The sequence below is a fragment of the Zerene cesonia genome, chromosome 27 (genome assembly GCF_012273895.1).
Source record: "Zerene cesonia ecotype Mississippi chromosome 27, Zerene_cesonia_1.1, whole genome shotgun sequence".
In the NCBI taxonomy this organism is placed as follows: Eukaryota; Metazoa; Arthropoda; class Insecta; order Lepidoptera; family Pieridae; genus Zerene; species Zerene cesonia.
The window spans coordinates 208,988-231,750 of record NC_052128.1 but is presented as its reverse complement, the minus strand read 5'-3'; the positions used below and the strand labels follow the sequence as shown (position 1 = coordinate 231,750).

The following is a 22,763-nucleotide window of genomic DNA, read 5'->3' as shown; positions in this document are numbered from 1 at the left end:
ATCCATACATTATCCATCCATACTTACAAACTTTAGCGTTTATTATATTAGTAGGATATATTCAGCTATAATATATGATTTTTACAATTACAAATAAATTAGGAGGAAAAACGTTAATAATAATACTATCATATATACAGCACGTTACGTTTGACCGCCTCCTAGGTACAGTGGTTAACGCCTAATCGTAGAACCGACGGGTCCTGGGTTCAATTCCCAGTGGGGACGCACAAAAAAACATGTCTCGGTCTGACAGAAGGCTGATCACCTACTTGTCCGTAAAGAAAAACCGATCAGTGAGACAGATGATGTATCTACCCCATACCCCACTAGAGGACACGGTACTTCACTTATAAAGCTCGTTAAGTGGCAAATGTTTGGATAAACAAGTCGAAGTAAAACTAAATAGTGCCTTTTAGATACGTCATGAGGAAACTGTAACTAACCCGATGTTAATTTTACGTAATTTGTAGTGTAACCAGAACTTTAATCAAAAAACCATAAATATAAAACTAGAAATAAATTAATTTCAGATAGCTAAAAGCTAGTAATTATAGACTTGGCGCAAGTCTTAAATGGTCTTTGATGTCTCTTTTTAGACTATGTTAAGTGCTCTTAAAACAGTGAATTGTGAATAATGGGCATTTAAATAAAATATTTTTACGTCTTGGCATCCCTCTCAAGATTACATTATCGTATCGGGTTGTAATTTTACGATCGAACCTAAAACTGTACAAGTCTGAATATTATTTTTTATTTTTGCGAATGTCTGCCCGCTTTCATGGGGTAAGGGAAAAGGAAAGGATTAACGACTGGAAAGAAGGAATGGACTGGGTCGGGTGAGGAAAAGGAAACGGGCCTCCGGCTGCCCCACTCACCATACGAAACACAGTGGCATGCCACTATTTCACGCTGGTTTTCTGTGGGGGTGTGGTACTTTCCTGGTGCGAGCTGGCCGAAGCGTGCTCGACTCCCACAATAAAATGTATTAAATAAATGTATAACTTTATAGGTATGGATATGACAATCAAATGACATTAATATGTATGGCTGTATACAGTTCGATTATCCGAAAACACCGCTTTCCGAACAGGCATGTCCCCCAATTATTGCGGATAGTCGACGCTCCCCTGTTCTTTCTAGGCTCAATTAAAAATCATAATAATGTGTGTATATGTAGTTTAAATAGGTTCTGTAAAGCTGTGCTAAAAGTAAAAATAACTTGTGTAACGGTGCTTCCATTCACATATATTTAGTATTACAGTTCTGTAAGTATAAATGAGGTTATTATTTTATATTAGGTAATTACTTCATTTAGTTATATAAATGTACCATGTATGGTAAATTTTGTAACTTAATGATCATAATAATTTTTTTATAAACGTAAAACTTATGTCGATGTAGTGTTTATTAATTCTACATGAATTAATAAACACTACATCGACACTTAATAAATGTGAGATTTTATAAATTTTTCTAGAGCTTATTACCTAGTCGCAATCATTTCCTTTATTCCTCTTATCAATTCTTTCATTTTCCTTTCCTACTGAGCTAGCCATTCAAACCAATCATGGGCGAAGTTCACTTACCATCAGGCAAACCAGCAGCTCAGCTGCCCGTTCGGACATAAAAATGTGACGCCAGCTCAACTACCAACTAACCTAACTTTAAATTTGCCATCTATACATAAAAAAACTGAATTTAAAACAAATAAAAACCTAACAAGCGATAATCCTAATCGATGTATTTTTTGAACCCGACACAGATTAATGAAAACATTTTAAAGCAACATAGCAATAAATGAAACGGGACAAACTATGCCATTCGTCCACAGTTACTGTCCATAAATCGGGTTCAGTGTCGACTATCCATCTAAGCACTAAACTGTGCTTCTAGTGTGGTCGGAGAGCTGACGATGGATTGTCGAGTGTCTTTTTTATATTAATATATATAAGTACAGCAACCCAACACGAGATATAAAAAAATGCTATGCTATTCAAGAGTCGTTGGACTCCAGATCCGACTGTGACATTAAAAAAAATCTTTGATAGCTTATTAATGAAGTTAGATATCCGAAAGTATATTTTCTCATAGTGAAGTCCTTAATGCCTATTTCCTACTAGTCTACTGGTCTTTTTTAGGAGCAATTTATATTTACTTAGCTATAAAGACCAATCACTGACACAGCATATTTAAATTCCGTGATTCGTGCTTTGATAAAGCTTAAATGTAACTACAAAATTATAGAACATGGGCAATGGGCATATTTACATAATTAAAACTGAACAAGCACTGGCTCTTACGCTACAAGTACTGTCAAACGGATATAAACGTTTGGCGCACAGAGGTTATAAATTAGACAATTAATAACAGTCTGGAACGGCTGTCGACGGTCATTATACGCGAGACAATACTGCCATAACTGTTTCATATCAGCTTTAATTAATTTTCTATAGATACCCGCCTGGGAGCGAGATAGTTTGTTACCGGTGAGCGTAATGCGATGAACAAACGCCCCGAAATGCAATTCAAATAGTGTCCAAGACTGTCTAGTATGGATTCAGGTAAACTTGCAAATTAGACAATTTGTTGGGGAAATTGGAACTCGCATGCAGAGGTTTTCAATTAATTCTCTCACCGTAATGACTGATTCATATAATATTATCTACTAGCTGCGCCCCGCGGTTTCACCCGCGTAGGTACGTATCCCGAAGGAATATCTGGATAAAAAGTTGTCTTTTTGTTATTTCAGCTGACCAGCTGTCTACGTACCAAATTTCATTGCTATCGGTTCAGCAGGTTCTGTGTGGAAGAGCAACAAACACACACACATCCTTACAAACTTACGCATTTATAATATTAGTAGGATAGGATGATGCATATATATATATATATCTATGTTGCTGATGAAAAATGGGTTTTGTGATTGAGGATCAGACAATTGTTTCAGGTACAATTCCCAGAAGTAAATTTTTATGAGCCATTATAATCTCACTGCTGGGTGGCCCTTTCTGCCATCCTTTCTCTCCTCCCGGGTTATTCGCTAATTCCTAAATTTAGCTACCTCATCCCACCACCTCCTCTTGGTTGTGTTCGTTTGACGTATTCACAAAGGGGGTAAGTTGTGATTATAATATCAAAAATGCGCTACATAATTCATTATATAAAAAAATATAAATGACCATAGACATATTATGATAAAAATTTCACAACCTGACTGGATGACCAATAGAACATGTGTAAATCATATCATACATATCTTATTTGTGCTATAAATTAAATCTCTCCTAAATTTCATGAAAACTTGTAGCATGAAAATGTACTGTATGTAAGCCAAGGGCAACTATAATATATAGCAGTACTAGCTACGCCCCGCGGTTGCACCTGCGTAAGAATATCGGGATAAATTGGCTATATTTTTTTTCAGTTGTTCAGCTGTCCACGTACCAAATTTCATTACAATCAGTTCAGTAATTTTTTGCGTGAAAGAGCAACACCTTTAAGCGGTACTGTGGGACACTGTGGGGATTATTTACTTTTGTTTCTAGTTGTTTATTTTATTATTTTTTATTTCATCTGTGTTTTTGTGGTTCATGTCGCCAAAGAAATGTTTTTTCTTTCTTTCTTTCTTTCAACAAACATTCTTACAAACATTCGCATTTATAATATTAGTAGGATAGGATAAAGAAATAAAAATCAATGTTATTAGGTTAAATTATTTATACACAAAGCAATTTTATCACTACATTATGATCTTTACTGGTCATTACTCACCAGCTATTGATGTCAAGTATTTATAATGTAAGCGTAATTGTGTTTTGCTATTAAATTTGTGTTGATTATCAAATATCTAATATCTAATATATATGTATTATGTATTCACAGAGGCATTACCTCTGCGAATGTTCATGGGCAGTGATGATCCCTTACCATCAGGCGAACCATCAGCTTAGTTGCACGAATTCGCTTGATCGCAGAAGAGACAAGATATAGACTTTACGTGATAGCGTTTACAATCAGGTGACCTACCAGCTGCATTGCCGACGATGACATTAAAAAAAAATAAAAAAACAAATACATCTCACTGCTCTCACACACACTCTGCATCTTTACATTCTGTCAAATTTAGAAACTATTAAATAATTTTACTAGATATTGTATATTAAGTATATTAAGTAGGACCGCCTCCTTGGTACAGTGGTTAACGCGTGAGCGTAGAACCGAGGGGTCCTGGGTTCAATTCCCGGTGGGGACGCACAAAAGAAAATGGTCTGGCAGGACACAGAAGGCTGATCACCTACTTGTCCCTAAAGAAAATCGATTAGTGAAACAGATGTACATCATCTGCCCCATACCTCACAAGACATACAGGCTTCACAATATTTAGGAATATTTCACTCCAAACTCCACAAACTAAATCACAAAATCAAATCAAATTACATCCTTATGTATATTATTAGATCGCTCTCCGCTATCAATAAAACGTTAAATTATTTAGTCGCAAATCCCGATGCGTGGGAATCAAACAAACGAACTAAGTACGTCGAAATTGTATGACATTATTATTCCGCGGTATAAACGCATACGAAATTAGGTGTCGCCAGTGCGTTTTGGACAATTATTGACAAATGAGGTCCAACGCAAATGTTTTCAGTGGATGATACGTGTTAGAAATAATAATTTGAGCGCGTTGTTAATTATATTGCTTAATTTATTGAGGTGTATCGCATATTGCGTGGGACTGACATAATCTCTAAGTAATGCTCAAATTCAAGTATGTAATATATGATAATAATGATGAATATGGCATCTATACAAAACTAAACAAACTATAAGTATCATATAATTAGGTGGTTTGTAATGACTTAATATGAAAAATGTTTCTTACACACGCTTTCATTAGCTTCACCTGTATGTTTATATGTTTATAGGTCTTGTTTAGACTCGATTTAGATCCACTTTAAACGGACAGTTTTCAATCAAACTTTGTACACTTATCAGGGATCGGTGACAATATCATAATTTCATGAGTTTACTTTATTGCTTCTTAGGATCGCCAGGACGAGAGCTTGAGATCGCCTCCGTTTTTGAAGTAGGTAATAATGCTAGTTTTGTATATTTACAATGATATTGTAGGTACATTATGTTATTTTTAACAATTCTAATGAAATTATGAGGGAAGTGTGCTACCGTTGGTCGTCATTTGTAAACCCTCATTTGTAAACGAATAAAACACAATTTGAATTACCCGCCAACCCTTTTTTGTCTCATTTACGTTCTGTGACAAATAATCGGACCTTTATCTTTTTATTAGCCATTCTACCAAAAATTACCATAAGAAAATTTATGTATTCTGATTTGTTTATTGGATTATCTGTTTATCGCTGGAACTAATGAACCAATTAATCAATATTTTACCAATAAAGCTACGTTTTCTATAGGTAGGTTTCTGTTTATTTTATTTTTTATCCCTGGTTAACCCAAGCAGGAACGGGGCGTTTTAAATACAAAAATAAATACAATCGTTATTAAGTTATAAATTCTTTAGTTGGATTAAAAATTCGTTTGAACTATTATCTGTGTTCTCACAGAATGGCGCAAAATTGATCCCATTCTCAGTTGAATCGATACATAGAAACACGGGCGGAGCAGGGGCGAGTGAAATTTCGATGTTCCGCTATAAATTAGAAATACCACAAGTACGGTATCACCATGTATTTTTATGTTTATTTATTTATTTGCAATATTTCATTATCTATGCCAACAAAGATGGCGCAAAATCGATTCCATTCTTATTTGAATCGATATACGCAAACCCGGGCGAAGCCGAAACGAGAAAATTTCGATTATGCTACTAATATTATAAATGCGAAAGTTTGTAAGGATGTGTGTGTGTTTGTTGCTCTTTCACGCAAAAACTACTAAACTGATTACAATGAAATGTGGTATGTAGATAGCTGGACAAGTGGAATAACATATAGGCAACTTTTTATCCCGATATTCCTACGGGATACGGACTTACGCGCGTGAAACCGCGGGGCGCAGCTAGTCCGCTATAAAACCGTAATACCGCAAAGACGGTATCGCCATGTAGGTTAAAGGGATAGATTTAAAATTCAAAGTGTGTCTGTCTAAAGTTGCTCCAGTGGCGCTTATTTTAATTTCAAAGACCCATTTTAGCCAAAAAGCGATTAGATGTGATATACTTAAATAAACCCTATGGGTGATATCCGTTAATGAAAATATGTGAATAATGTTTTTAATGTTAATGTGGGAGTTGGGCACGTTTGGCACAAATTGGGCCAGAGTATATGAATTCGGTCCAGTTCCTGAGATTAACGAGTTTAAACAAACAAACTGGTATAAAGCTGTCAACACTTAAGGGTTGATTTATGATAAAATAAGTTTGATCCGAGGTATTCAAGTATTTTCCTAACAAATTTGTGTGCTGTAGTTTAATCGTATATAACAATATTATGACGGTTTTAAGCCGTGTTTTATTTACGCTGCTACTGACTGTCAAGTCAATCCTACTAATATTATAAATGCGAAAGTTTGTAAGAATGTGTGTGTGTTTGTTGCTCTTTAACGCAAAAACTACTGAACCGTTTGTAATAAAATTTATTACGTAGACAGCTGGACAACTGGAATAACATATACGCAACTTTTTATCCCGATATTCCTACGGGATACGGACTGACGCGGGTGAAACCGCGGGGCGCAGCTAGTGTACAATAAAAGTAATAAAATTCGCGCCTGAATTCTGTGATAAATTATTTTCCACGTAAAAATATGATTCAAATTAAACTATTTTCTCATAAAAAGAAAAATAAATAATCGCGCGCTTGAAAATGAAAAAGCAAGTGTTATTCGAACCGATGAAATCAAAATATCAAAGATCGTCAAGTAATTCCAACTCAACATTATAAATCCCGTTGGATTTGTCAGGAAATTAATTAAAATTTATTCTAATTGAGAAGCGCCTACTTGCAATCAGTTGAATTATTTATTGAAATTATTTCACTGGGAATTTTATAAAATAAAGTTGGCGTAGCTTGTTCAATTATTCGTTTTGTTGCGATGTTTTAATTTTGGGGGACGTTTTTCGTTATTATAATCAAACTATCAGTCCGCCCCAGCTTCGTCCATTGTGTCCATAGGTATAGCCCTACTAGCTTTCGGCCCGTGTCTTCGCCAGTTTGGTCAAAGAAAATCCGCACTATTACTGTTCCCGTGACATGTCCTTCCTCAGGTCTCAAGCTATTTGTTATGTTGTTTATGTTTTTAGACTGGAAGAAGAGACAGACAAAGCGACTTTCGCATTTATAATAAAAGTAGTGACTACTCTTTTTGAAGTCGGTTAAAATTACAAAATATAATACATATTGCTCAATTAAAATAACATAATCAGTAAATCATGTAACATCCGGAGTTGTAATGTAGCGATATTATCAACAATATAACTCCACTATGGAGTTATATTATTATAATTTCGACAACATTTGAGTCGGCAACAATGCACCGCCAATTCAAACTTAGTATCTGCGTGTTTGGATTAATTTATCACGCTACAGCTCATCTCGAGAAGGGTATGAATCCTACTAATATTATAAATGCGAAAGTTTGTAAGGATGTGTGTGTGTTTGTTGCTCTTTCACGCAAAAACTACTGAACCGAATGCAATGATATTTGGTACGTAGACAGCTGGACAACTGGAACAACATATAGGAAACTTTTTATCCCGTTATTCCTACGGGATACGGACTTACGCGAGTGAATCTTTAAAAAGCTGAGTTGTCTAGTACTGAGCGAAAGAAGCGTTACGTTCGTGTCAAAAACTCAAACAGTTATGTATTCAATTAGACTTTTTCATATATATAGATCTACAGTTTTACTATTTACCGCCGGTTCAGACAGCAATTCCTATAGTTCTCTATAGGAGCCGGCAAGAAACTCTGTCTCCTTTAACTCGTAATATAAAGAACTCGTAATATAAATATAAATATAAATATACATATGTATATATATATATATATGTATATATGAAGAAGTATGAATAAAATTTATTTCATAATACACAAAAGTTTTATCTTAAATTATAATTAGTCTTTAAATCACATATATCTATTATCACAACATATGATCGTCCTATACATTATGATCATTAGCCGAGGGATACGGAGCCGGAGGATCCTTTCCTGACCTTGCCCAGTCCATGCCTTCTTTTTTTGTCAATACTTTCTTTATCCTTTACGCATTAATGCGGGTAGCGCTTGGAAATGAGCGGAATAGCTGGTGGTGATTGCTTACCATCCGGCGATGCATCAACACAGTAACCCACTATAACTTTAAAATAAAAAAGTACAACTGTCTGCTGCCCACCTTTCTCGCTTGGTACTGGGCAATAAATTTCGAACAGGTCTATTTACATGTTATTATCTAAATAATTACAAAAATCCATCCTACCTTAATAACTCACGTATATAATGTTAAAAGACAGCAACACATTAGCATGTTAATATTCCTCGTATTTGCAGATAGTCCTATGAAAGCTGTAGTCCACAAGGCATTGAGAGCCACGGCACGACAGTGTATGCAGAAGATCAACGCTACTGAAGACGACTTGGAATATCTGCGTAAAGAACCGCCGTTTCCAGAAAAATCCGCTTGTATCTTGAGCTGCTTGATGGAAAAAGTATGAATTTTCACAAAATAACAAAAGAACCTTACATTTCATGTTATATTTTTAACCGACAATGCCAATACCGAGGGTAGTTCTTAATTTGACTATATTTTTCTTATCGTCATTTAGCCTTGAATTTTGAAAATCTCGTCTCCCTCCACAGGATCGTCGGTTACCTTATTTGTAGAAAACAATTATTCGTATAGTAATTTACGTTGTCTTTTATATTCTCATACGTATTTATGAGTGTTCCCTCATATTAGAAATAACTTAAAATGAATAAGTAACTAATACAGTCATGTATTAATGATATCAACCAACATTTCGAACATACTTTAATACTACGTGACAACATTTTTATTAATATTCAGAACTTCTATCGGGATGGTTCCAATCTGCATTTGGTGGATAAGTTTCGTTAGGAAGAAATAAATGTTATCGCAATTACTATACGAACATTTTAACATTAATAAGTTTACAGTACTCTTTTCAATACCTCATCTTAAACGGGAGATGATCGAATTTATTATTTTAGTACATCATGTTTATTAATACATATTTTCTTAGAATGGCGATATATTTTTTCGCTGCTCTAACAAAACAAACGTTGTTTTCACTCCGACAATATTAATAGACAATTGTTACGAACCAGTTTCTTGTTCGGGGCATATACATATAATACTCATATAGAAGTCAAGATAATTGGTTCCAGAGTCGCTTTGTCATACATTTTCCCCAAATGCAGGATAAAACATCAGTAAAACAAATTAATAAGATATAAGCGACAATATAGTGTCTTGTGTGTTTTCCTGTTTGCTTTATTATTTTATTGTTTTTGAAGTGTTACTTTCATTGGTATTTGACGCGAAAAGCCGGTTTCTGTGTAATGCCTTTGCTTTTACTTGTCTTATATATTTAGGCTCTTGAGAAATTTTGAAAGAATAGAAAAAATTTGATCACGAGGCAGGATTCGAACCTTTACCTTAACCTTTTTTAGCAAGTTGCTACGGTAAGGCAAGATACGCAGGTTCGAATCCTGCCTCGTGATCAAATTTTTTTTCTATTCTTTCAAAATTTCTCATTTATAAAGCATTTCAAAGCTATAAAATTAAAAATTAAATTTATATTTAGGCTCTTACTAGCTTAACCATTTCGACTATAGACAGTCTCAACGTTTTAATCGCATAGTTCCCGTTCCCGTGGGACTTATGTTAACTACTAGTACAGTATGAAATTGCATCTAAATCAGTTCAGTGCTTTAGGCGTAAAATAGAGACGACCGACAGTCAACTTTCGCTTGTTTAATTTTTTCGATGTATAAAGTGAGGCTGTTCTAAAGAATGTAAAGATGTGGTGGAAAGGGTTTTTAGTTTTTACATTTTTAGAACTGCTTTATTTAATTTTAAAAGTAATTTCAGCCTGTGGAATTAATTCAAATTTAACAATCGGATTACATAAAATGAATAAATAAATAAACTGTATCTATGAAATTCGAAAGTGACGATGGTACCGCTATGTAATTGAAAACTAAAAAAAGTCTAGATTCCTTAAAAACCTTTTAATTTTTCTACGTTGAGTCTGCAAAAATGTGGAAACGAGATTTCACACTGTTTCCTTTAAAGTCAGCGAAGTTTTAGCCAACGTGAAAGGTCATGCAATTCAAGCTGTTGGAACTTAAATTTCTTCTATTATTCAAGTCAATATTATATAACAATCACTCTGTTATATATGTGAAAGTTTGTTTGTTTGGATGTTTGTCCGTGAATCACGCTGAAAATACTAAACAGATTTTTATGAAATTTGGCATACAGACAGGGTATGAGCTGATTTGGGTGATAGGATACATTTTATCGCAATTAAATGCTCCCCTGGGGTAATAGAGGAATCTTGATATCCGGGCAGAGCAGGGACGAGAGTCTAGTAAATTCATAAATAGCAGATGTAAATCTTTCAATGGCCTCAATATATTTCATTATATTTCTGTTGTAGATTGGCGTGGTTAAGAACAATAAGTATTCGAAAAATGGCTTCATGGTGGCCATATCGCCGCTGGTGATTGGGAACACCAAAAAAGTGGAGCACATGCGTGATGTTTCGGAGAAGTGTGATAATGAGGTAGAAGTGTTTATAGTAGCAATTACTAGATAAGTAGATGTCTGTAGCTGTGTCACTCGAAAGTAGCACATGGGATCTGGATTAATTTGGTTTATTTTGGATATAGGTCGTTTTGGGAATTAGTAAAGTGTTTATGATTTTCCAGGCAAAAAATACTTGGATAATTGTTTCACTGGAACGTTTTAAGAAATAATAGGAATAGTAGTTGTAGTTTCTATCTACCTAAAGCCCAAGAGAAAACGTAATATCTAGTCATATCCATAAATTTGTTTTATGTTTAGGCCTTGATTATTTAGTCCACAAACAGTAGATTCTATTAATCTTACTCCTCATTCTACACCCAATAAAATCAGGTATAAATCCAAATAAACTTCTGAGGTTATAAGATATAACCCCGCTCCCAGTGCTCAACCATTTAATATTAAAGTATGATTAAAATTCACAGATAAATCATCACGAGGTTTCCAATTGTCAGCTGGGAAATGAAATAATATCGTGCATTTACAAGTACGCTCCCGAATTGCACTTTAAGAACTGAATATTGGAAAATAAAGTTTACAAATTTCGCTTTTTCACTGCATTTTAATTGATATCCTTTAAACAAACTGCTGGTGTGTTTATTTTTACAGTGTTTTATGAACGGCCTTACCAGAAATAGGAAGGTATGTAAATGTTATTGAAATTTATACTATAGGACGAGATATAAAAAGAAGCACAGGATGAGAAAAGCACCGCTTATAAAAAGGAAGCCTTAGCATGTACGGTTTTATTTCATTTGCGGTGGTATTTTTCAGTGGCTTCTAATACCCTGCTTGTGGTTTTTGAGCATATATCTCCGCTGGTATTTTGATATTTGCGGGATAATTATCTTTTTTAGAATAATGGTTATATTATATTAGCAAGGAAGCATAACATAGATGTCATATAGCTGTTGGGTCGTAGATTAATCTTATTTGATCCGTTTGACATAGCCGTTGACGTGACTCTGGCTGTAGACGCCAAGATTATTTATACGTTTATCAGCTTGACCTTTTGCAGAATTGTTTGGGGATGAAATTTTATGTTTTTTTGCAGTGTCAGTGTGACACGATTATGAATAGGTTTTCTTGTAACTGTTTTTCAATTCTAGAAGTATTAGCTTTGTTTAGTACAAGTGTGACAATTTGAAAACAAGAAATCATCATATCTCGTACACATTGACCCATTTTTGTCAGTATGTTCCACCAGAAATTCGATGGGTTATGCCAAATGTCCAAATACTAATTATATATTCATATCGAAGTGTGGGTTTTTGCTTCAAATAAATGTCCATTTTCATCATAATTGCGGACGTTGATTTTAATTTCTTTTGTGTATCAAGGATTACATTAATTATTTATTCAGTGACCCTCATCAAAAGTGACTTACAGCTGTAGAACTGACATGTGGTCATTTTACATGAAATTTATATAATGCGATGTTCGGTTTGAATTTTAACCGACGTTTAGAAATTAAAGACTTTTTAACGGATTTTAAACGCGGTTTATTCATTATATTATTAACCCGACGTTTCGAACACTTTACAGCGAGCGTGGTCACGGGGAGACAACTTAGTCTAATAATTTCAGACAGTCTCTTAATTTCTAAATTTATAATACTCGCGTAAAATCAAACACAAGAAAATACTATGTTAACCGACGTTTCTAAAACGAAGGAGGTTCTCGCTTCGACTTTTTTTTTGTTTTGGTACTTGATAACTCCGTGGGTTTTCAACCATTTGACGTGATTCTTTGTGTTTGGAAAATGTAGTCAATTGGTAACATTTTAGAATTAGGATTTATAATAAATCTCCTTCAGAAACGTCGGTCATTTTACAATGAAGTTAAATCTCTTCTTTCAGAAACGCTTTTGAATCTTCATAACATACTAGCCTTTTCCTGGTGGCTTCGCATGTGTTAATTTGGACTAAAACCCCTTTCATCATCATCAGCCCATATATGTTCCCACTGCTGGGACACAGGCCTCCTATGAGGGTTCAGACCATAATCCACCACGCTGGCCAAGTGCAGGTTGGTAGATGTCACATGTCGTCGAACTTTTGATTCTTGGACATGCCGGTTTCCTCACGATGTTTTCCTTTACCGTTTCGAGCAGTGGTGATGTTATCTACATGCGCAGATAAATTGAAAAATCAATTTATTTCCTGCACGCTCGCCCGGTATCGAACCCGGACTTATTGATTTTTAAGTCCGAGGTTCTCACCACTGAGACTGCCACCACTGCTTGAACCCCTTTCACTTTTGCTTTTTAAGTGACAATATTCCATAGGCTATCATCTTCCATATAGATATTAATGCAAAGAAATTAAGTTAGGTCCATACCTGAGGCGGGATATTATTAAAAAAAGTTTCTGCTCAACCACAGGCGACCCCGGAAAAACAAATATTGAGCTAGAAGGAAAACGAGAGGACATTTTTAATTTGGAACTAATTAAAATGTTATTACAACTTTTTATTATTTTTGTGCGCAGGTTGTTTTGTGGTTATTCACAATAAATTTCAAAACAATCAACAATCGTAATTAATTGGCTAATTTCACTTGAACTTTTGCCCTAGCATATTTTGCTACCTACATATGTTTAATACTACATTTTAAGCCCATCGCTTACGCTTATAGCGGTCCGTCCCGGCTTCACCCGTGGTACATATATAGCCTTCCTCAATAAATGGGCTATATAACACTGAAAGAATTTTTCAAATCGGACCGGTAGTTGCTGAGATTAGTGCGTTCAAACAAACAAACTCTTCAGCTTTATAATATTAGTATACATTAAGATTTCTTCACAAACTACCCGCACCAGGTTCTTTATTTACGAAATGTATAGCCGAATTTTGCTACTTTTTAGGCGCTTTCTGTACCTTTGTAATGCAGTATGAGTTCCCGTGTTCCCTACTGGGGTATGGGGCAGATGATATTCATCTGTTTCACTCGATTTTCTTTATGGACAAGTAGGTGATCAGCCTTCTGTGTCCTGCCAGACCGAGACATTTTTTTTTTGTGCTTCCCCACCGGGATTCGAACCCAGGACCCCGTGGTTCTACGATCACGCGTTAACCACTGTACCAAGGAGGTGGTCAATGTTTGTAATGGAGTAGGTACAGAAAAATGTATGTAAAGATATTATATGCAATTTCTTAATTGCATTAAATCCTTTTAATATGGTCCTTTTAGATGGTCCCCAAAATACAGGCTGTCCTAGTTTGGGGACCAATGTACCATACATATTGATATATTTGTCTATATAAACGATATTTAACGACATTAAGCGATATTAAACTAAACGATTATATCTATGTGCAATCTCATACGCAATTTGGGTTACGGCGAAGGATTATACATTTTTCAGAAACACAAACAGACAGAAGCTAGACAGTATAATATATTATGTTCTTAATTTTCTCGAGTAACTACACATTAAAGTAAACAAGTGCCTACTTGAGGGTTGTATGCGAAATAAGTGTATGAATATATCACACAAATAAAATAGAGTACGTACATGTAAACCGTTTATTTTGTTTGTAAGGGGCTTAATGTTACATATTCAGTGGGATTTGAAAATGGAATGACTTTTATAATGCATGAAAATAGGGAAATATTGTAAATATTATATTATTTTACCTACATTACTTTAAATTATTAATAAAATATAAATTAATGCTTATCTCTATCAAAAATATGAATATTATGAATTATGAATTGATCATTTCTCTATGACCCAAAAACATTTAAGTCATAAGTGAGATGATCGGAATTGTATTATAGTCAATCAGTTATTGTATTAGTCTGTTTAGTAGCATATAGTCATCCATCATTAGCCCATGTTTGTCTACTTCGTTATATAGTCCTCCTATCTCATATAAAGCTAAAGCATCTCATATAATTTGATGTATTAATTGATTAGGTCGTAACTGTTGGCGTTAGAGAAACATACACTCGAATAAGCAACAAGAAACAATATGCAATTACAGCAGCAGATTAGTTTTCACGTGATCTGAGCCAGACAGTTGAAGGCGTTTTGTTTCCATTCGCGGTACTCTTAGCTGTTAACAAGCAATGTGTTTTGTACTTTTTCTCTTTCGGAACGAATTCTGTCCGAGACATACGAGTTAGCGCTGTTAGTGTGAAATAATCACACCGGCAACCCAATTTTTGAGATAAAGGAATATGTGTGGACTGACTTTTGATTCTTTGATATGCCGGTATACCTTCACCGTTTCGGTGATGTGAGTAATGTGAAGACAAAAAAACAAGAAACAATTTATTTCTTGCACGCTGGTACGACCTCGAAACCTCGACTTTAGTTATCCGAGGTCCTGATCACTGAGCACACAAACTGAAAAATAGTTAAACCAGATAAAAAATTCAACAATAGAATTTGTTAACTTATAAATCTAATCTATACTAACATTATAAGGCTGAAGAGCTTGTTTGTTTGTTCGAACGCGCTAATCTCAGGAAGTACTAGTCCGTTTTGAAAAATTATTTCAGTGTTAGATGTCCCATTTATTGAGGAAGGTTTTAGGCTATATATGTACCACGGCGTAGCCGTGGCGGACAGCTAGTTATAAATAATTATAAAAAAAATATCTAGAGAATATTAATGTTTTAAGTTAGTCTAATTAAAAATATACGTGGAAGCATAAAACTTGATGTAATCCGACGCGAAGCTACTTATGATCTCTCGACTTCAACGAATTTCGTGAAGAAGTACTTGGTACACTGTTTAGGCTGATTCAGGTAACATTTCGGCCTATAATTTCATCATCTGCCCATATATGTTCCCACTGCTGGGACACAGGCCCGCAATGAGGGCCATAATCCACCACGTTGGCCAAGTGCGGGTGGGCAGATGTCACATGTCGTCGAATTTTTGATTCTCAGACATGCCGGTTTCATCACGATGTTTTCCCTCACCGTCTCAAAATATCCCAAGAAAGGCTGTAAGAAATATAATGTTAATTCAATGAAATAAATATGACGTGATTAAATATTAACGATGTTTAATTTTTAATTAAATTAGAAGCATATAGGGACATACACTAGACGCTCATCCCGGCTCCGTTCGAATATCAAGATTCTTCCGAATATCCCAAGGGAGCATTTAATAAGTTAAAGCGTGATAAAATGTATTCTATCACCCAAGTCGGCTCATACCCTGTCTGTATTACAAATTTCATCAAAATCCGTTATATACTTTCAGCGTAATTGACGGACAAACATCCATACAAACATACTTTCACATTTATAATATTAGTGTGATATATACATACTAAATTTATTCAATCAATTGTATCTATACTTTGAAAGTAACTTTTTAAATTATAATTTGCAGGGTGTGTCTGTTTATAAGTGTTTGTTACATGGACCCTATATTAATATTATATCTTATATTTGATACAGTTTAATAGTTTTTTGAAATGTACAACATGTGTTTTTTATTATTTTCTTATTAGTTATAATTTCTTATTAGTTAAATAGCTAAAGCAATTGGGTTGACATGGCCGGAACTTAAGATCGTAGCCCAAGATCGAAGACGATAGCGGCGCACTGTGGACGCCCTCTGCCCCACATAGGGGCCACAGGACATTAAGTAGTATTAGTTATAATTGTGAACGACCATAACTTTTTATATATCTGTTCTACAGACACGATAAACGAATCGTTTATCGTCTACACGACACAACATCGTAACGACATTCTGCGTTCATACCGAAAGAGCAAAGCAATAAAGGTTTTACAAAGCAATTTTTCATTTGTTATTACATGTGGTTACCGGCTCTGGTTATGGGAACGACATTCTTAGCTATAATAAGAGTTATTACTATAATATAAAAGTTTAGGAATGCGGTCGCACTTATGACGATTAAAAATAGTGTTGAACTACTCTGAAATACTGTATGGGTCAAAGAATTATATTATTAGAAAAACAAATTCTCTAGCTGTTTTTATTAGAGAATACTAAACGGCGGCCTTATTGTGATAGCATGAATCTTACAATGACACAAAAAAAAATAACTCCTTGTAAACACTAACCAATACTGAGTTACATATCTCAATTCATGACAGGAGATACTATGATGTTGACTCCCATAGTCTATTATTATCAGCCCATATATGTGCACCCTGCAAGTACACTGAAGTTCAGACCACAATCCACCACGCTGGCCAAATGCAACGTCCCACGTCACCAACACCAATTATTAATATCAGGTTAATGTTTTAAAGTAAAGGTTTTATTGAATTTCTACTAAGAATAAAAGCTTTCTGTATAAATATCGAAACGTTATAATAAGATTAAAAATCGAACTATAGACCATCGTCCCAAATTAAAAATCCGAGCTGGTTTCATAAAATCAACATTCCCTCAGTCTATTGTTACATTGTTTATAATAAAAAAACACTCAAAGAGACTCATCTCATTGTCATTCAGTTCCGATAAAATATTTTCGTACATTTTCCTCTGTTGTTTTTCAATTCGAAACCAGGTAACGTCGAGTGTCTTGTCATTATAGCCTGAATAAGGACATAATTGTATCATCAAGTGAGCCTCTGCGAATACAATAGTTAAGCGCAAATAAAGTCGATGTTTGTTTATAAAATTATAACACTTGTCTATGAATGCAAAAGGTTACGTGGTAGTGTTTGCCGCAGGTGATAAGTGCTAGTCATTTCTTCACGTGTGTTTGTGGTGGTACAATAAGGAATTTAAAAACTTTATTAAATAAATAAATGACAAAGTTACTCTATATTATATTTCACACACAAACAACTGTATCGATTATGATGAAATTTGGTCCAAGTACTTCAAAACTCTTTTTGTGCTTATGTCTTGCCGAATCATGTCGACCCCCACATACGAAAAACTGTCTCGTTTTCCTTTTTTATACTGAAAGAAACACGTTCTGAAAAACTACATTTATCAACACATATTTTAAAATTATTGTTTAAAATTGCGATAAATGTCTACACCAATATACGTTACTTGGAATCCAATTCTTAACTATAATATAAAAAAAAAACAATAACAACAAACCCCGTAAAACAACGATGTCTTCAATGTTACCTTGATTAAAGTTAAAAATCTTTTACAATTTGTTTAAGATATGTTTAGTCAACCCCGTATAAAAACGCACAAAACATTTTATTCTATTAGCATATACAACCATAAACAATGATATACACACATAATAATTAAAGGTATATTAACTCGTGATCCACAATTCATGACAATATCTCGCTGAGACCGTAAACCGCAACGCCTTAGACAAATCTAGATCATTCAAATGTCTAGACTAAGACATGGCGAATCGTAATTTTATGATATATTATCACTCCGACCTGACTTCGCACGTGGTATACAGTGCTACATAGTCTATAGCATACTCATGGGGTAACGTACACATAAATCCAGCATTAAAAGTTAAAATACAAGAGGACCTATGAAACTGAGTGTTAAAAAAAAAAGTTCTACGTTTGATATATTCAGTTTAATACAATATTACTTCAAACCATAAAGGCGTAGTGTATGGTAATTAGTCAATACTTTAATAAAACAAGCATAATATTAAGTTATAAGTATTTATAAACATTTAATAAGGTAATAAACATTTATTTGTTTAATTGTACAACATAGGGAAGATTCTTATATTTAATTTAAATTACAGTCCATGTATGAGAGTTTTTTTTTGCTGTGGCGGGATCACGGGTGGCCGAGAGGCTAGGCGTTGCTACGGTTAGGCTAGAAACGCGGGTTCCAATCCCGCCCCGTGATGAATTTTTTCTATTCTTTCAAAATATTTCTCGTTTATAAAAGCATTTCAATGCTATAAAAACTAAAAATTAATACAGTCAATGTATTTTTGATACACACTCTGCACACACTCAGATTCCATATCTATTAAATTAACCCTTTACATATGAATATTATAAAAAAATATATGTATCATAACAATTTAACGTATTCTATAATTTCATTTAATCGTTTTGAAATGCTCCACTATCTCTTAGACTCCACAAAGCACTATGATATGTGGAAAGCGCTCATTAAACGCTGTTTCAGAAAAGCCAGCTTTGTCTTCTGACGCTACGTTTCAAAATAATTGCTTCTTACTGTGTGGGCTCGCATCAAAAACATTTTAACTTCGTAGTTTATATTTTCTTAATGAAGTACTTGTTGGTAAGTTGTAGGATTTATTTCTTCAAATAATAAATCTATACAATAAAAGGAGTAATCTCTTAATTGTTTTAACTGAAACTTGTTTTTGTATACCATACTTGCATTTCTATAGAATACAAGAAGAAATCTCTTACTTTTTAAAATGAAACGTTTTGTTTTTGCATACCATACTTGCTGTATGCAAGTTAAACCTAATTTTTACTATTAGAAATGGTGAAATTCTTTCACTAATATTTGCTCTGTTTCCACATATAAATTGACACAATAGAACAGAATCCTGAAGAAATTATATGTTTCATTACATTTAATATATTCCACTTTATCCAGAATCGATTTACATTCGCACTTTGACTAGTAAAGCATAATAATCTAATTTACCAAGTGTGGGAGTTCCTGACGTGGGAGTCGAGCACAAGTCGGAAAGTATTAGGCCAGCTCGCACCGGACAGGGTACCACACTGAAATATTAGCATGTGAATGCTACTATATACCGTTTGTCTCCTTTTCTACCCTATTCCCAGTCCACTAATTTATTCCTTCAATCATGACCTTATCACTTATCTCTTAAAAGCGGACAACACATGCAGACGCAGTGCTGATCGCTTACCGTTAGATAAAACTCGCTGAGTTACCTGCTTGACATAAAAAACTTCTCCAAATTAAAAGAAAAATTGGCAAAAAATAATGTTTATGACCCTTCGATACTTTTTGTGTTTACTACAAACACCTATATAGGTATAAAATTCTATTACTGCAATAAAATACTCAAAAACTGAGGCGACGGGTAGATGGGATGCTTGCTACAAATCAATCTAGCAATTGGGAACGAACTATTTTCCTTTTGAGAGAAAAGTACGAGTTTTATACAGGGGTGAACTGAGACGAATGGATGATTTAAGAGAATTCAAATTTATTATGTTGGATCTCTCTTTATAATTTTTTTAAATGATATACAGTTAGTATTAATAAAGGTCATGTTTGTAACCATGTGGATATTTTAAATATGTTGTCTGCTCGACTTATACTACTTATTAATACCAATATTAAAACTGAATCAAACATATTTTCTTCGCTTTTGTAACGATCATAGTTAACTCTTTGGGTTTCTATATATACATTAAAAGCAGTGGTGGCTCAGTGGTGAAAACCTCGCACTTCAAAATTGATAAGTCGGAGTTCGAGACCAGGCGAGCGTGCAGGAAATAAATAGATTTTTCAATTTATCTGCACGTGTTGATAACATCACCACTGCTTACAACGGTGAAAGAAAAAAACATAGTGCGGAACCCGGCATGTCCAAGAAACAAAAGTTCGACGACATCTGCCAATCCGCACCTGGCCAGCGTGGTGGATTATGGCCTGAACAGGAGGCCTGTGTCCCAGCTGTGGGAACATATATGGGCTCATAATGATATACATTAACGTTAAATAATATAATAATAAACATAAACAATGACCACGAAATAGAAAATCTTCCAACAAATAAATATACATAGAATTATATGAATTTTAATTTATTGCCCACAATTACGCCACTGTCCCAATCATCTTATTTCACTCGGTACAAATTCAATCAGATTTACAACTCGGAATGAAACAAGGATGTACTGTTTAGTATTTCCCGGCTGCTTGTCAATATCTAGCGAACAGTCTTTAAAGCTAGATGCTGCAGTGGAATAATCGGATACTTATAAAGGAATATTCAGGTGGAATAGAAAACGTATCGTATTTTACGAATAAAAGTCTAGACATTCATGGTATACTATCTTACTTTAATTGAAGATGACATGACAGACGTATAATTTTAATATAATTATAACTATTATTTATGTAAACTGTGTTTCCTGAAGTGTCATCCACTGTGTACATACTGGCTATGTACATAGCATATAATACTTTATACTGAGAGATTGGTAATCCAACGGTGATACAATTTTTGAAATTGGTCCAGCAGTCCTAGGATTACCGCGTTTAAACAATAAAAATCTCCAGTTATGTTTTGTTTTGTTATAAAAGCATAAAGCACACATTAATAAAATAGATATTTAGATGTAGATGTTGTGTGTAGTAATTACATATTACATATCTACACTAGAATCATAGTTTTAAGATCGCAATTTCGTCGGAATATTGATTATACTGAATCATTTATAATTAACAATTATTGTTGTCTCATTAATAAACGTTCAATATTTTAAGTCGTATTATAGGTGTAACTTTATCCGCCTCGGATAGGAAGTATTAATTTCCCTAAGGTATGATGTACGTAATTCACCATAATATGCATATATAATACATATTTAATAAGAATTAATTTCGATGCAAGTAAATGTTTGTTTTTCTTAACCGCTGGCAGAACTAGACACATTTAAGTTTTACACGGAAGGCACCAGCATTCATATAATAAAGAATCATGAAAATCAATTCACCCAATCGAAAGTTCTGAAGTAACAAAAAAATCCTGTCGAATTGACAACCTCCTCCTTTTTTAAAGTTGGTGGAAAACAGCAATCGCTCTCTCACAAAGTGACCTAGAAAGGTGAGACAGTTTTCTGCATTGATGCAACAATGTACAAGTTAAAATTTAATTTAATTCTCAAGCAATTATGTTCAACCACTTTAAGATTTAGCAAAGAAAGTAGTGTGTCTCAAAGTGATTAAGAGTGTACAGTAGTTGAAATAAGGATCAATTTTGCAGATCAATTAAATCTTATAAAACCTTGGAGTTAAAATGATTAACAAAGGGCAAAAAATTGCAAATAATTTTAAGAATCTAGATAAGGTACGGAAAAGCATTAACTCACGAAGCCTTCACCTTTGTTGAAAATTTTTAAGTTTTTTTTTTCATTCTGTATACAATTATATATTAATATAATTGTAGTTATAATCGACGTACAATGAAGACATCCAATCAATGAATTTTAATATACCAAAAAGGTCTAAAGAAAACAAAATATATGCAAAACCCAAATGTGGCAATACTGGATTGTATTTACGGCAAACCTATACCCAAATAAATGAAATTTCGGGAGTGCTTTAATGGATTAAAAAGGTATTGTAATAACGCTAGGAAAATGGATTATTCCAGTCTTTTTGTAAAAAACCAGGCATGCAAATAAATTAATTCTTTTGCTTTGTGTTATAAATACAGAGAAACATTAAATTAATAAAGAAGACATATTCATTGCTGAGAATATAATTTTAAAATTAGTAGTTATATTTTAAAATGTAATTAAAGTACAAAAACATCTTTTAAAATGTCAAATAAGAAAATATCTAATGTTACACGCTTTCCTCCTTTTCCTTACCATTCCCAATCTTTTCCTGTATTCCCCTTATACTTTATTTCTTAATCCCCCACCGTTTAAACTCGGGAATCCGTTTGCAGACACAAATGGCCTTACGCCTCTGCAAATATTGATAGGAGGTGAAGCGCTCACCATCAAACGACCTACCAGCTAATTAGTAAAAGACTATTCAAAATAATTGCTAAACCAAAATTGAATAAATAAAAACTACAGATTTCTGAAAAAAAAACACCAACACACAAAATCATCATCATCATCATCAGCCCATATATGTTCCCACTGCTGGGACACAGGCCTCCTATGAGGGTTCAGGCCATAATCCACCACGCTGGCCAAGTGCGGGTTGGCAGATGTCACATGTCGTCGAACTTTTAATTCTTGGACATGCCGGTTTCCTCACGATGTTTTCCTTCACCGTTTAAGCAGTGGTGATGTTATCCAC

At 34.2% G+C, this 22,763-nt stretch overlaps 1 protein-coding gene across 1 annotated transcript; it reads left to right on the top strand.

The window, feature by feature from the left end:
- Positions 1–8,545: 8,545 nt before the first annotated feature.
- LOC119837466 lies at positions 8,546–11,336 on the top strand. Its single transcript, XM_038363058.1, has 3 exons — positions 8,546–8,695; positions 10,673–10,798; positions 11,244–11,336. The coding sequence occupies exons 1-3, from the start codon at positions 8,546–8,548 to the stop codon at positions 11,334–11,336; spliced, it is 369 nt and encodes a 122-aa protein (XP_038218986.1).
- Positions 11,337–22,763: the final 11,427 nt, after the last annotated feature.

Excerpts from the sequence above, each read along its gene's own strand:
- LOC119837466 (XM_038363058.1), top strand. The coding sequence starts at position 8,546 with ATGAAAGCTGTAGTCCACAAGGCATTGAGAGCCACGGCACGACAGTGT. Across the intron at positions 8,696-10,672 it reads TGAGCTGCTTGATGGAAAAA|ATTGGCGTGGTTAAGAACAA; the intron begins GTATGAATTTTC and ends TTTCTGTTGTAG. Across the intron at positions 10,799-11,243 it reads CGGAGAAGTGTGATAATGAG|ATAAATCATCACGAGGTTTC; the intron begins GTAGAAGTGTTT and ends TAAAATTCACAG.